General features: G+C 40.0%; 1 protein-coding gene and 3 non-coding genes across 4 annotated transcripts; all 4 read right to left on the minus strand.

The window, feature by feature from the left end:
* Positions 1-1,505: 1,505 nt before the first annotated feature.
* LOC125508923 (60S ribosomal protein L17-1) lies at positions 1,506-4,153 on the minus strand. The gene is made up of 7 exons (XM_048673731.1): positions 4,042-4,153; positions 3,905-3,941; positions 3,754-3,794; positions 2,181-2,411; positions 1,994-2,096; positions 1,836-1,903; positions 1,506-1,724 (listed from the first exon to the last, which is right to left on the minus strand). Exons 1-7 carry the CDS (start codon positions 4,042-4,044, stop codon positions 1,695-1,697), a joined length of 513 nt encoding a protein of 170 aa, XP_048529688.1. The 5' UTR covers positions 4,045-4,153; the 3' UTR covers positions 1,506-1,694.
* On the minus strand, positions 2,661-2,799 carry LOC125511879. The gene has a single exon (XR_007285150.1). It is a non-coding gene; the product is annotated as a small nucleolar RNA snoR74 (small nucleolar RNA).
* LOC125511878 lies at positions 2,905-3,045 on the minus strand. The gene has a single exon (XR_007285149.1). It is a non-coding gene; the product is annotated as a small nucleolar RNA snoR74 (small nucleolar RNA).
* On the minus strand, positions 3,198-3,336 carry LOC125511880. The gene has a single exon (XR_007285151.1). It is a non-coding gene; the product is annotated as a small nucleolar RNA snoR74 (small nucleolar RNA).
* Positions 4,154-14,829: the final 10,676 nt, after the last annotated feature.

The following is a 14,829-nucleotide window of genomic DNA, read 5'->3' on the forward strand; positions in this document are numbered from 1 at the left end:
CACCCTGCCTAGCCTCCGTTCTGATGATGCGTCTAGAGTCATCCAAGAGCGTGTGGAGGTGTGTCTCCGGCGGATCTCACAGGATTTGCTCAGTGTTGGTCTTCAGTGGAGTGTTGGTCTTTAGTGGATCTGTTTGGATCCACTCTTTCCTCGCCTTCGTTTATGTGTTTGCATGTTGAATCCTTCCGATCTATTATTCTCTCCATCGACGACGGTTGCTATTTCTCGTGCAATGGTCCTCTAGGGCTTTAACACGACGTTTTTTTTTATTTTCTACAGCAACAAGTTTGGCCTCGCTCCGGTTAGGGGCGGGCGATGAAGGTGGCATGCCTTCGGCTCACTCCAGTATTTATAGTCATCGCTAGGTGATCTATAGACATAAATGTAATTTTAGCTCACATGTTTTCATTGCAATCTCTCTTTATTATAAGACTGACTCCTCACATGTTTTCATTGCAATCTCTCTTTATTCTAAGACTGGCTCCTACTGGAGCATCTATGTTAAGCATGGCAAAGTCATCCACTCAATGACATCTCAAGTTAGCTTAGACGGTAGATGCCTATTATGGGTTTATCATCACGCGCAAGGGGGCGTCAGATACATTTGGCCATGGCCGCAATGTAGTAATTTCATCGACAATGTAGTTGCCAAGGATGCATGTTGTAAGTTTCATAACAGAAAAAAAAAGGAAGGCGGATGATAGCTCGCCGTCATCCGTCTCAAACTGTCAAATGCACATCATCACAGCCGTTGCTCGTCCCGATCCACATCCACGCCTTCCCTCCCGTAACACCCGCAGTTCCATCCGCAAACACCCGTTCGCAGCATGATGGTGCCTGCGCGACTCACAGCACCATGTCGGGATGTCGCCTACGTACATCCTATTACCCGCCCTCGCAACATGTCGGTGAGCAGTTTCATAGCAGGTCGAGGAAGTGGCTGGACTTCCAAGATCTGTCTCACAGCACCGCCGAGGAAGTGGCCGGCCTTTCAAGATCAGATTGCAATAATGGCTGTTGTTTATGACCACGCCGTGCAGCACCGTAGCTTGGGCGCCATCGAGGTCCTGCATAGACAAACAGATCTTCTGGTCCATATGAAGCCCTCGTTGTTGGCTTGCAGCAGCCTGGCTGTTGGAACGAGGGAGTCACTCGACTAAGACATCTATGGAGACGACTTGAACAGCGGACAAGAACTACAAAGGTTTAGGTCTTCTTTGATTTAGGATAGAAATTTTATAGGAACAAAAAAATCATAGAAAGTGAGACGACATAGAAATTCCTACAAAAATTCCTACAAAAATCCTACAAACAAAGAGGCCTTAAATACACAGCACGGTTCGTAAGAATCTGTTTTGTTCGTCGAGGACACCGCAAAGGTCATTTAAAATCATGGTTTGGGCGATTTTTTATAAGCAATTTACGCGTTCCCTCAACTAAGTTATACAATGATGCAGGATAGCATAACGTAGGGATCATTTGAGGGATCAAACAGGAAAAACTCATACGATGAAAAATATTCCAAAACACAACCAGATTGAATCCAGTACATGAGACGATCATGGGTTTCACAAAGTATGAGCTAGCAGTATTTAGACGACACAGATAACAGGCCAAAAATTTCCACTCAGCCAAACCAGATGCTACAAACTGCTCTAACGAATAGGCGGATAGGTTATGTAGAGCTTCCTTCTCTAGGCCTTCCTGGCGATCTGGGACTCAGCCTGCGCGAATAAAGATCAAAACACCTATTAGGAGAGCTCAAAACAGCATATACAACAAGAGCAACGCATAGCATGAGCAGCTGAGCAAGGATAAATGGAAAGAATACGCACCTCCTTCTTCACCGGCTCTTCCTTCTCCGACAAGATCAGCTCAATGTGGCATGGGTTGGACATGTAGGCTGCAACAAGGTAGAGGGAGCCATGAGCAATTTTCAAAGATTGCCTGAAACATTACTACTAAGATGAAGCAGGTGTTTCAACAAACTTACGGTTGATGCGTCCATGGGCACGGTAGGTCCGGCGCCGCTGCTTCTGGGCCTGGTTCACTTGGATGTGTGAAATGTAGAGAGCATCAACATCAAGACCTTTCACCTGTAGAGCAGATACTGGAGTTATAAAAAGCTGACAAGTTATCATGGACACATAAACTAAGGCAGTCATGGTAAGATAACGGACCTCAGCATTGCTCTCAGCGTTCTTTAGAAGATCCAGAACGAACTTAGCAGACTTGGCAGGCCAGCGTCCCTGACCATTGGGCTGACGGTTCTTCACCTGGGCTGTGCGTCCAACACCACGGCAGTACCTCCGGAAGGGGATGGCTTGCTTGTGTGCCAACACATCCTCAAGGTACCTCTTGGCCTTGTTGAGCGACATCTTCCTCAGGGCAAACGCTGTTTCCCTAGTGTTCTGCAATTTCAAACATCCAGGTCAGGAAATCAACACTGGTAGCTTTACAACAACAGTTAGGCAGATCAGATAATACACCAAACATCAATATGAACAGACAGATTTCTATCATTTAAGGTTCAAAAAAAAGAGCTAAGTATAACTGCAAGCTCAACTTAACTAACAAGGACACCATGCATTGTATGGGCAAGAACACAAAAAATCAGCAATCAGACATTGGAACACAGATCAATAAAAGTCTGAATAACAAAATGTGTCATCGTTTATTGAACCAAAAGACATAAAACACATAGTACTGTGTCCAATGGTTCACCCAAGAACAATGATCATAATGTTCCTAAAGCTTATGGGGACACTGCTTATAAAGAGCAAAGCATCCTGCTTTTTTTTCTTTAGGGTCACAACAAAAGAAGCAGCTCCAGACATAGCAGGTAACTCATTACCTCAAAATAGTGAGGTTACCAGTCAACCACAAAAAATTGCCATTACCAAGGAATGTGTCTTCATTTACTGAACCAATAGACATAAAACACAAAGTACTGTGTCCATCGGTTCACCCAATAACAATGACAATGTGATCTTCCTAAAGTTTACGGGGACACTGCTTATAGAGAGCAAAGCATCCTGCTTTTTTACTTTAGGGTGATAGCAAAAGAAGATCAAGAACAATAGCTAACTAACAACCAGGAGTGAACTGTATCCATAGCTTGGTGAAAGTAGAAATTTGTTGTGGCATATTGAACAACAAACCCAACATTTAACGGTGAAGTGCATATAATTGACATAAAATGTGCCATCATTTACTGAACCAATAGACATAAAACACAAAGTACTGTGTCCACTGGTTCACCCAAAAACAATGAAAATAATATTCCTAGAGATTACGGGGACACTGCTTATAGAAAGCAAAGCATCCTGCTTTTTTTCTTTAGGATGCAAATGAAAATGCGAACTGCCACAGAAGCTGCACTTGTTTTCAAGTTTCAGAGGATTGCATTTTCCTGAGTCTAGAGGATACTGTATAACTTATAAACCACACCCTGCTTACGAGACTTGTCACTTAAAACTGTCTCAGGTGGTACATAGAGGAACTAATGCACTAAATCACTAGCTGGTTCATCACATGCCACACAATGGGATTATGGGAATTTGTGGCTGCAGCCAAATCGGTTAGTATACTATTCGAACTAAACTATAACTACCAGCCTTATCAAAGATAAATGCACACCACACATCGAGACCAGCTAATCCTTCTAACGATAGGCTTCCATACTTAAGTTGACAAGCCATTCAGTGAAAGATCCGTTGAAAAGCGTTATCGGGATTAGACTCGGGAGCTCACCTTGAAATGAACACGCAGGTCCCGGCCCATGGCCTTGGCGGCTGCAAGAATCAAGGGAAAATGCACACATGAGTAATCAGCAGATCTGCGGAAATCATCATACGACACGGCGAAAACAAATCCATCCGTCTCCTCGAGCAGGGGAACTTACACTTGGTGGGATTGGCGGGATCCGTCGAGTACTTCACCTGGAAACCAAGAACGAGAAACGAAACACACGGAGTCAGAGCAAAACAAAGGAGCATAGACGCTGGGCAAACGGGCGTGAGAGGGGGAGAGAGAACGAACCATGGCTGCGGCGGCGCGGGAGAGAAGGCAGCGGCGGCGGCGAGAGCGAGGGGATGGGAAGGTTGGGAGAAGCGGTCATTTATATAGGAGCATCGAGACCTAGAAGCAAAACCCTATCGGGCTTCGAATGGGCCAACCTGTGGTCGCGGGGTCGAGTATGAAGCCCAGTTACAAACAGTAGGCTGAAGCCCAGCCCAGTGACCAGACCAGCAGACCCGATATCGGTTGTCCTCTTCTTCTTCTGTTTTACCTTTTTTCGTGTGCAATTCAGAGGGCTTTATTCAGAAAATGCATCTATATCTGTACTAATATAAAAATACCTTAAGAGGCAGATCCTACTAATCTCGTCCATTAAATCAGGTCAATCCACCGACTAAACTGCTCCAACGACGAGCGCACAACATGTTTAGCGTGTAATTAATATCATACCAAATATAACACGAATCACGTTGATAGGTTTTGACGAACTTTGTTTTTCATAAAATAACAAAGGAAAAAACCCAAATAGGGAACACCTTTTTCTCTTTCCGAGAGACATGACCGTGCCACTCACGAAAGCAGATCCACGTCTCCACGAGAAGTAAATCCATGTCTATTGCGAAAGGAAAAAAATACGATTTTTTTTCTTTTCCAAGAGGCATGGTCATGCCTCGCAGAAGCAAATTTGTGTCTCTCATGGCAGGAAAAAACGCCTTTTTTTACCTTTCTACGAGAGGCACGACTATGCCTACGCGTAAGCAAATTCGTGCATCTCATGGTAGGAAAAAACATGTTTTTTTTTCTTTTGTGAGAGGAAGGGTTGTGCCTCTTGTGTAAGAAAATCTGTGCCATAAGTAAATTTATGTCTCTCGTGGAAGAAGAAAAAATGCATTTTTTCTTTTTCGAGAGGCAAGATCCACGGAAGCAAATCCGTGCCTCCACCAGAAGTAAATCTATGCCTTTCACTAAAGCAAATCCATGTCTCCATGAGAAGTAAATCCATGTCTATTGCGAAAGGAAAAAAATACATTTTTTTTCCAAGAGGCATGGTCATGCCTCGAGGAAGCAAATTTGTGTCTCTCATGGCAGGAAAAAACGTCTTTTTTTACATTTCTGCAAGAGGCATGACTGTGCCTACGCGTAAGCAGATTCGTGCATCTCATGGTAGGAGAAAACATGTTTTTTTGTGAGAGCAAGGGTTGTGCCTCTCGTGTAAGAAAATCTGTGCCAGAAGTAAATTTGTGTCTCTCGTGGAAGAAGAAAAAATGCATTTTTTCTTTTTCGAGAGGCACGGTCCGCGGAAGCAATTCCGTGCCTCCACCAGAAATAAATATGTGTCTCACGTGATCATTTAGATGACTCGATGGATGTCTATCTAAGTGGGAGTTTTTAAGTATTATGATTAACTGAACTTAATTTATCATGAACTTACTCCTGATAGTATTTGCATTTTTATGTTGTAGATCAATAGCTCGCGTATAGCTCCTCTGTTTTATTTTTGATATGTTCCTAGAGAAAAACTATGTTGAAAGATGATAGTAGCAATGGTGCGGACTGGATCTGTGATCTGAGGATTATACTCATTGTTGCACAGAAGAATTATGTTCTTGATGCACCGCTAGGTGACAGACCTATCGCAGGAGCAGATGCAGACGTTATGAACGTTTGACAAGCTCGATATGATGACTACTTAATAGTTTAGTGCACCATGCTTTACGGTTTAGAACCAGGACTTCAAAAATATTTTGAACGCCATGGAGCATATGAGATGTTTCAAGAGCTGAAAATGATATTTTAAACTCATGCCCGTGTTAAGAGGTATGAGACCTCTGACAAGTACTTTGCCTACAAGATGGAGGAGAATAGCTCAGCTAGTGAGCATGTGCTCAGAATGTCTGGGTACTACAATCGCTTGAATCAAGTGGGAGTTAATCTTTCAGATAAGATAGTGATTGGCAGAGTTCTCTGATACGTCCATTTTGCACCATGCTTTTATATCGATATTTATTGCATTATGGGTTGTTATTACACATTATGTCACAATACTTACGCATATTCTATCTTATTTTACAAGGTTTGCACGAAGAGGGAGAATGCCGACAGCCGGAATTCTAGACTGGAAAAGGAGCAAATATTAGAAACCTATTCTGCACAACTCCAAAAGTCTCGAAACTCCACGAAAGTCAGTTTTGGAATATATAAAAATTATTGGACGAAGAAAGCACCGGAGGGGGGCCACCCACCATCCACGAGGGTGGGGGCGCGCCCCCTGCCTCATTGCTCCCCCTGGCAGGCCTCCGGTGCCCATCTTTGGCTATATGAAGTCTTTCGCCCTGGAAAAAATCATAAGCAAGCTTTCGGGACGAAACTCCGCCGTCACGAGGCGGAACCTTAGCGGAACCAATCTAGGGCTCCGGCGGAGCTGTTCTGCCGGGGAACATCCCTCCAGGAGGGCGAAATCATCACCATCGATCCTCTCGTCGGGAAGGGGTCAATCTCCATCAACATCTTCACCAGCACCATCTTATCTCAAACCCTAGTTCATATCTTGTATCCAATCTTTGTCTCAAAACCTCAGATTGATGCGTGTGGGTTGCTAGTAGTGTTGATTACTCCTTGTAGTTGATGCTAGTTGGTTTACTTGGTGGAAGATCATATGTTCAGATCCTTTATGCATATTAATACCCCTCTGATTATGAACATGAATATGATTTGTGAGTAGTTATGTTTGTTCATGAGGACATGGGAGAAGTCTTGCTATAAGTAGTCATGTGAATTTGGTATTCGTTCGATATTTTGATGAGATGTATTTTGTCTTTCCTCTAGTGCTGTCATGTGAACGTTGACTACATGACACTTCACCATTGTTTGGGCCTAGGGTAAGGCATTGGGAAGTAATAAGTATATGATGGGTTGCTAGAGTGACAGAAGCTTAAACCCTAGTTTGTGCGTTGCTTCGTAAAGGGCTGATTTGGATCCATATGTTTCATGTTATGGTTAGGTTTACCTTAATACTTCTTTTGTAGTTGTGGATGCTTGTAAGAGGGGTTAATCATAAGTGGGATGCTTGTCCAAGGAAGGGCAGTACCCAAGCACCGGTCCACCCACATATCAAATTATCAAAGTACCGAACTCGAATCATATGAACGTGATGAAAACTAGCTTGGCGATAATTCCCATGTGTCCTCGGGAGCGCTTTCCTTTACATAAGAGTTTTTCCAGGCTTGTCCTTTGCTACAAAAAGGATTGGGCCATCTTGTTGCACATTATTTACTTTTATTACTTGTTACCCGTTACAAATAACCTTATCACAAAACTATCTGTTACCGATAATTTCAGTGCTTGCAGAGAATACCTTACTGAAAACTGCTTATCATTTCCTTCTGCTCCTCGTTGGGTTCGACACTCTTACTTATCGAAAGGACTACGATAGACCCCCTATACTTGCAGGTCATCAAGACTCTTTTCTGGCGCCGTTGCCGGGGAGTGAAGCGCCTTTGGTAGGTGGAATTTGGTAAGGAAAAATGTATATAGTGTGCTGAAATTTACTGTCACTTGTTACTATGGAAAGTAATCCTTTGAGAGGCTTGTTCGGGGTATCTTCACCCCGACCAGTAGAGCAAAGAGTTGCTCCTCAACCTACTGAACCTACTGAAAATGTTACTTTGAAATTCCTTGGGGTATGATAGAGAAACTGCTAACTAATCCTTTTACAGGAGATGAAACATTGCATCCCGATTTGCACCTAATCTATGTGGATAAAGTTTATGGACTATTTAAGCTTGCAGGTATGCCTGAGGATGTTATCAAGAAGAAGGTCTTCCCTTTATCTTTGAAGGGAAAGGCATTGACATGGTTTAGGCTATGTGATGATATGGGATCGTGGAACTACAAACGATTGAAATTGAAATGTCATCAAAAGTTTTATCCTATACATCTGGTTCATCGTGATCGTAATTATATATATAATTTTTGGCCTCGTGAAGGAGAAAGCATCGCTCAAGCTTGGGGAAGGCTTAAGTCAATGTTACATTCATGCCCCAATCATGAGCTCTCAAGAGAAATTATTATTCAAAAAATTTATGCTCGGCTTTCTCTCAATAATCGCTCCATGCTCGACACTTCTTGTAATGGTTCTTTTACGATGAAGACTATTGAATTCACATGGGATTTATTGGAAAGAATTAAATGCAACTCTGAAGATTGGGAACTCGACGAAGGTAAGGAGTCGGGTAGAACACCTAAGTTTGATTGTGTTAAATCTTTTATGGATACCGATGCTTTTCGTGAGTTTAGCACTAAATATGGACTTGACTATGAGATAGTAGCTTCTTTTTCTGAATCCTTTGCTACTCGTGTTGATCTCCCTAAGGAGAAGTGGCTTAAATATCATCCTCCCATTGAAGTAAAAATAGTTGAACCTATTAAAGTTGAAGAAAATACTATCACTTATAATGTTGATCATATTGTTCCTACCGCTTATATTGAGAAACCACCTTTCCCTGATAGAATGAAGGATCATGCTAAAGCTTCAACTGTGGTTCGTAAGAGTAATACTAGAACACCTACACCCTCTGAGCAAATTAAAGATGAACCTAGTATTGCTATGGTTAAAGATCTCTTGTCTGATAATATTGATGGGCGTGTTATTTACTTTTGTGATGAAGCTGCTAGAATTGCTAGACCTGATACTAAAAATAAATATAGACCTGCTGTAGGCATGCCTGTTATTTCTGTTAAAATAGGAGATCATTGCTATCATGGCTTATGTGATATGGGTGCTAGCGCGAGTGCAATACCTCATTCTTTATATGAAGAAATTATGCATGATATTGCACCTGCTGAGATAGAATGTATTGATGTTACAATTAAGCTTGCCGATAGAGATACTATTTCACCGATTGGGATTGTTAGAGATGTTGAAGTCTTGTGTGGGAAAGTTAAATATCCTGCTGATTTTCTTGTTCTTGGTTCCCCACAAGATGACTTTTATCCCATTATATTTGGTAGACCCTTCTTGAATACTGTTAATGCTAAGATATATTGCAAAAAGTATATTGTTTCTGTTGGTTTAGGGGATATGTCTCATGATTTTAATTTTCTAAATTTCGTAGACAACCCCATGATAAAGAATTTCCTAGTAAAGATGAAATTATTGGCCTTGCTTCCATTGTCGTGCCTCCTAATGATCCTTTAGGACAATATTTGCTAGACCATGAAAATGATATGCTTATGAATGAAAGAAGGGAAATAGATGAAGTATTCTTTAAACATGGACCTATTTTGAAACACAACTTGCCTGTCAAAATTCTAGGGGATCCTCCTCCACCCGAAGGTGATCCCGTGTTTAAGCTTAGACCATTGCCTGGTACTCTTAAATATGCTTATCTTGATAAAAAGAAGACATATCCTGTTATTATTAGTGCTAACCTTTCAGAATAGGAAGAAGAGAAATTATTGAAAACTCTGAAGAAGCACCGTGCTGCTTGATACGTCTCCAACGTATCTATAAGTTTTGATTGTTCCATGCTATTATATTATCTGTTTTGGATGTTAATGGGTTTTATTTTACACTTTTATATTATTTTTGGGACTAACCTATTAACCCAAGGCCCAACGCAAATTGCTGTTTTTTTCCTATTTCAGTGTTTCGCAGAAAAGGAATATCAAACGGAGTCCAAACAGAATGAAACCTTCGGGAGCGTGATTTTGGAACAAACGTGATCCAGAGGACTTGGAGTGGACGTCAAGCAACCAACGAGGAGTCCACGAGGCAGGGGGCGCACCCTCCCTCTCGTGGGCCCCTCGTGGCTCAACCGACCTACTTCTTCCTCCTATATATGTTCACACACCCCGAAAACATCCATAAGCACCACGAAACCCTATTTCCACCGCCGCAACCTTCTGTACCCAAGAGATCCCATCTTGGGGCCTTTTTCGGAGCTTCACCGAAGGGGTCATTGAACATGGAGGGCCTCTACATCAACTCCATGGCCCCTCCGATGATGTGTGAGTAGTTTACTTCAGACCTTCGGGTCCATAGCTAGTAGCTAGATGGCTTCTTCTCTCTCTTTGGATCTCAATACAAAGTTCTCCTCGATCTTCTTGGAGATCTATTCGATGTAACTCTTTTTGCGGTGTGTTTGTCGAGATCCGATGAATTGTGGGTTTATGATCAAGTCTATCTATGAACAATATTTGATTCTTCTCTGAAATCTTTTATATGATTGGCTATCTTTGCAAGTCTCTTCGAATTATCAGTTTGGTTTGGCCTACTAGATTGATCTTTCTTGCAACGGGAGAAGTGCTTAGCTTTGGGTTCAATCTTGCGGTGCTCGATCCCAATGACAGAAAGGGAAACGACACGTATTGTATTGTTGCCATCGAGGATAAAAAGATGGGGCTTATATCATATTGCTTGAGTTTACCCCTCTACATCATGTCATCTTACCTAAGGCATTGCTCTGTTCTTATGAACTTAATACTCTAGATGCATGCTGGATAGCGGTCGATGTGTGGAGTAATAGTAGTAGATGCAGGCAGGAGTCGGTCTACTTGTCACGGACGTGATGCCTATATACATGATCATGCCTAGTTATTCTCATATTTTCTCGCTTTTCTATCAATTGCTCGATAGTAATTTGTTCACCCACCATAATACTTATGCTATCTTGAGAGAAGCCACTAGTGAAACCTATGGCCCCCGGATCTATTCTCCATCATATAAGTTTCCTATCTATTTTATTTTGCAATCTTTACTTTCAATCTATATCATAAAAATACCAAAAATATTTATCTTATCATATTGTCTCTATCAGATCTCACTCTCGTAAGTGACCGTGAAGGGATTGACAACCCATTTATCGCGTTGGTTGCGAGGTTCTTATTTGTTTGTTTAGGTACGAGGGACTTGCGTGTGACCTCCTACTAGATTGATACCTTGATTCTCAAAAACTGAGGGAAATACTTACGCTACTTTGCTGCATCAGCCTTTCCTCTTCAAGGGAAAACCAACGCAGTGCTCAAGAGGTACCAAGAAGGATTTCTGGCGCCGTTGCTGGGGAGTCTATGCACAAGTCAAGACATACCAAGTACCCATCTAAAACTCTTATCCCTCGCATTACATTATTTGCCATTTGCCTTTCATTTTCCTCTCCCACTTCACCCTTGCCGTTTTATTCGCCCTATTTTTCCGTTCCCCTTCTCTTTTCTAGTTTGCCTCTTTTGCTTGTTTCTTGTTTGCTTGTGTGTTGGATTGCTTGCTCGTCATGATGGCTCAAGATAATACTAAATTATGTGACTTTTCCAATACCAATAATAATGATTTTATTAGCACTCCGATTGCTCCTCTTACCGATGCTGAATCTTGTGAAATTAATGCTGCTTTGCTGAATCTTGTCATGAAAGATCCGTTTTCCGGCCTTCCTAGTGAAGATGTTGCTACCCATCTAAACAACTTTGTTGATTTGTGTGATATGCAAAAGAAGAAAGATGTGGATAATGATATTGTTAAACTGAAGCTATTCTCGTTTTCTCTTAGAGATCGTGCTAAAACTTTGTTTTCGTCTTTGCCTAAAAATAGTATTGATTCATGGAATAAGTGCAAAGATCCTTTTATCTCTAAGTATTTTCCTCCCGCTAAGAACATCACTCTTAGAAACGATATTATGAATTTTAAGCAACTTGATCATGAACATGTTGCACAAGCTTGGGAGAGGATGAAATTAATGATACGTAATTGCCCTACACATCGTTTAAATCTTTGGATGATTATACAAAAAATTTATGCCGGATTGAATTTTGCTTCTAGAAATCTTTTAGATTCGGCCACGGGAGGCACTTTTATGGAAATCACTTTAGGAGAAGCTACTAAACTCCTAGATAATATTATGGTCAATTATTTTCATTGGCATACTGAAAGATCTACTAATAAAAAGGTGCATGCTATAGAAGAAATCAATGTTTTGAGTGGAAAGATGGATGAACTTATGAAATTGGTTGCTAATAAAAGTGTTTCTTCTGATCCTAATGATATGCCTTTGTCTACTTTGATTGAGAATAATAATGAATCTATGGATGTGAATTTTGTTGGTAGGAACAATTTTGGTAATAACGCGTATAGAGGTAATTTTAATCCTAGGTCGTTTCCTAGTAATTCCTCTAATAATTATGGTAATTCCTACAACAATTATTATGGAAATTATAATAATATGCCCTCTGATTTTGAATCTAATATTAAATAATTTATTAGTTCGCAAAAAAGTTTCAATGCTTTGATTGAAGAAAAATTGTCTAAGATTGATGAGTTGGCTCGGAACGTGGATAGAATTTCTCTTGATGTTGATTCTTTGAAACTTAGATCTATTCCACCTAAGCATGATATCAATGAGTCTCTTAAAGCTATGAGAATTTCCATTGATGAGTGCAAATAAAGAACTGCTAGGATGCGTGCTAAAAAGGATTGCTTTGTGAAAGCATGTTCTTCTAGTTCCCATGATAATAAAGATGAAGATCTAAAAATGATTAATGTGTCCCCTATTAAATATTTGTTTTGCAATATGAATCTTGATAATGATGGGACTGGAGATGAATCAACTTTAGTTAGAAGGCGGCCCAATGATTCAGAGTTTTTAGATCTTGATGTAAAAAATTGATAAAAGTGGGATTGGAGAGGTCAAAATTTTAAATAGCAATGAACCCACTCTCTTGGATTTCAAGGAATTTAATTATGATAATTGTTCTTTAATAGATTGTATTTCCTTGTTGTAATCCGTGCTAAATTTTCCGCATGCTTATTGTCAAAATAAAACTTTCACTAAACATATCGTTGATGCTTTAATGCAATCTTATGAAGAAAAGCTTGAATTGGAAGTTTCTATCCCTAGGAAACTTCATGATGAGTGGGAACCTACTATTAAAATTAAGATTAAAGATCATGAATGCTTTGCTTTATGTGATTTGGGTGCTAGTGTTTCCACGATTCCTAAAAGTTTATGTGATTTGCTAGGTTTCCGTGAATTTGATGATTGTTCTTTAAACTTGCATCTTGCGGATTCCACCATTAAGAAACCTATGGGAAGAATTAATGATGTTCTTATTGTTGCAGATAGGAATTATGTGCCCGTAGATTTCATTGTTCTTGATATAGATTGCAATCCTACATGTCCTATTATTTTTGGTAGACCTTTCCTTAGAACGATTGGTGCAATTATTGATATGAAGGAAGGGAATATTAGATTCCAATTTCCGTTAAGGAAGGGCATGGAACACTTTCCTAAAAAAATTACCTTATGAATCTATTATGAGAGCCACTTATGGATTGCATAACAAAGATGATAATACTTAGATCTATCCTTGCTTTTATGCCTAGTTAGGGGCGTTAAACGATAGCGCTTGTTGGGAGGCAACCCAATTTTATTTTTGTTTATTGCTTTTTGATTCTGTTTAGTAATAAATAATTTATCTATCCTTTGTTTAGATGTGGTTTTATGCTTTAAATTAGTGTTTGTGCCAAATAGAACCTTTGGGAAGACTTGGGGAAAGTCTTTGCGATCTTGCTGTAAAAAATAGAAACTTTAGCGCTCACGAGATTTTCTGTCATTTTTTATTGGAGAGTGCTATTTAGTTAATTCTTTTTTCAGATGATTAATAGATAAATTACTCACGTCCAGCAATTTATTTTAGAATTTTTGGGGTTCCAGAATTATTCGAAACCTACAGATTACTACGGATTGTTCTGTTTTTGACAGATTCTGTTTTTCGTATGTTGTTTGCTTATTTTGATGAATCTACAGATAGTAATAGAGTTTATAGGCCATAGAAAAGTTGGAATACAGTAGGTTTAACACCAATATAAATAAAGAATGGGTTCATTATAGTACCTTGAAGTGGTGGTTTGTTTTCTTTTACTAATGGAGCTCACGAAGATTTTCTTTTAAGTTTTGTGTTGTGAAGTTTTCAAGTTTTGGGTAAAGATTTGATGGATTATGGAACAAGGAGTGGCAAGAGCCTAAGATTGGGGATTCCCAAGGCACCCCAAGGTAAAATTCAAGGACAGCCAAAAGCCTAAGCTTGGGGATGCCCCGGAAGGCATCCCCTCTTTCGTCTTCGTCTTGGAGCTATATTTTTATTCGCCACATGATATGTGTTTTGCTTGGAGCGTCTTGTATGATTTGAGTCTTTGCTTTTTAGTGTACCGCAATCATCCTTGCTTGAATTGGAATTTATTAGAATACTCTATGTGCTTCACTTATATCTTTTAGAGCACAGCGATGGTTTTATTTTATAGAAATAATTGATCTCTCATGCCTCACTTACATCATTTTGAGAGTCCTTTAGAACAACATGGTAATTCACTTTGATTATAAATTTTAAATGCTAAGAGAAGTTGGATGCTTGATAGATTGTTTTGAGATATAAAGGTGGTAGTATTAGAGGCATGCTAGTTGAGTAATTGTGAAATTAATGAATACTTGTGTTGAAGTTGGCAAGTCCCGTAGCATGCACGTATGGTGTAACATCCCAAAATTTTCAATTTGGAATGTTATACATAGGTCATTCATGCATATCATATTTTATGGCATTTCGTTTCGCGATCCTCGAAATTCTAAGCAACTTAAGGACCCTCGGAGAGAGTTGGGGATTTCACCGTGTTCATATTTGAATTTTATCAAATATTGGAACGAGGATCACTTTGGTTTAATTTTATTTTCTCTCCAAAAATATTTCATATTAAAAATATATGAGAGGAGATAATATGACTTCTCCAAAATAAATGAAATATGGGAGGAAATATATTAAAATCAATAT

Source organism: Triticum urartu, chromosome 5 (assembly GCF_003073215.2).
Source record: "Triticum urartu cultivar G1812 chromosome 5, Tu2.1, whole genome shotgun sequence".
Taxonomy (NCBI): domain Eukaryota; kingdom Viridiplantae; phylum Streptophyta; class Magnoliopsida; order Poales; family Poaceae; genus Triticum; species Triticum urartu.

Excerpts from the sequence above, each read along its gene's own strand:
- LOC125508923 (XM_048673731.1), bottom strand. Across the intron at positions 2,412-3,753 it reads ACCTGCGTGTTCATTTCAAG|AACACTAGGGAAACAGCGTT; the intron begins GTGAGCTCCCGA and ends TTGAAATTGCAG. Across the intron at positions 1,904-1,993 it reads TGCCCATGGACGCATCAACC|CCTACATGTCCAACCCATGC; the intron begins GTAAGTTTGTTG and ends ACCTTGTTGCAG.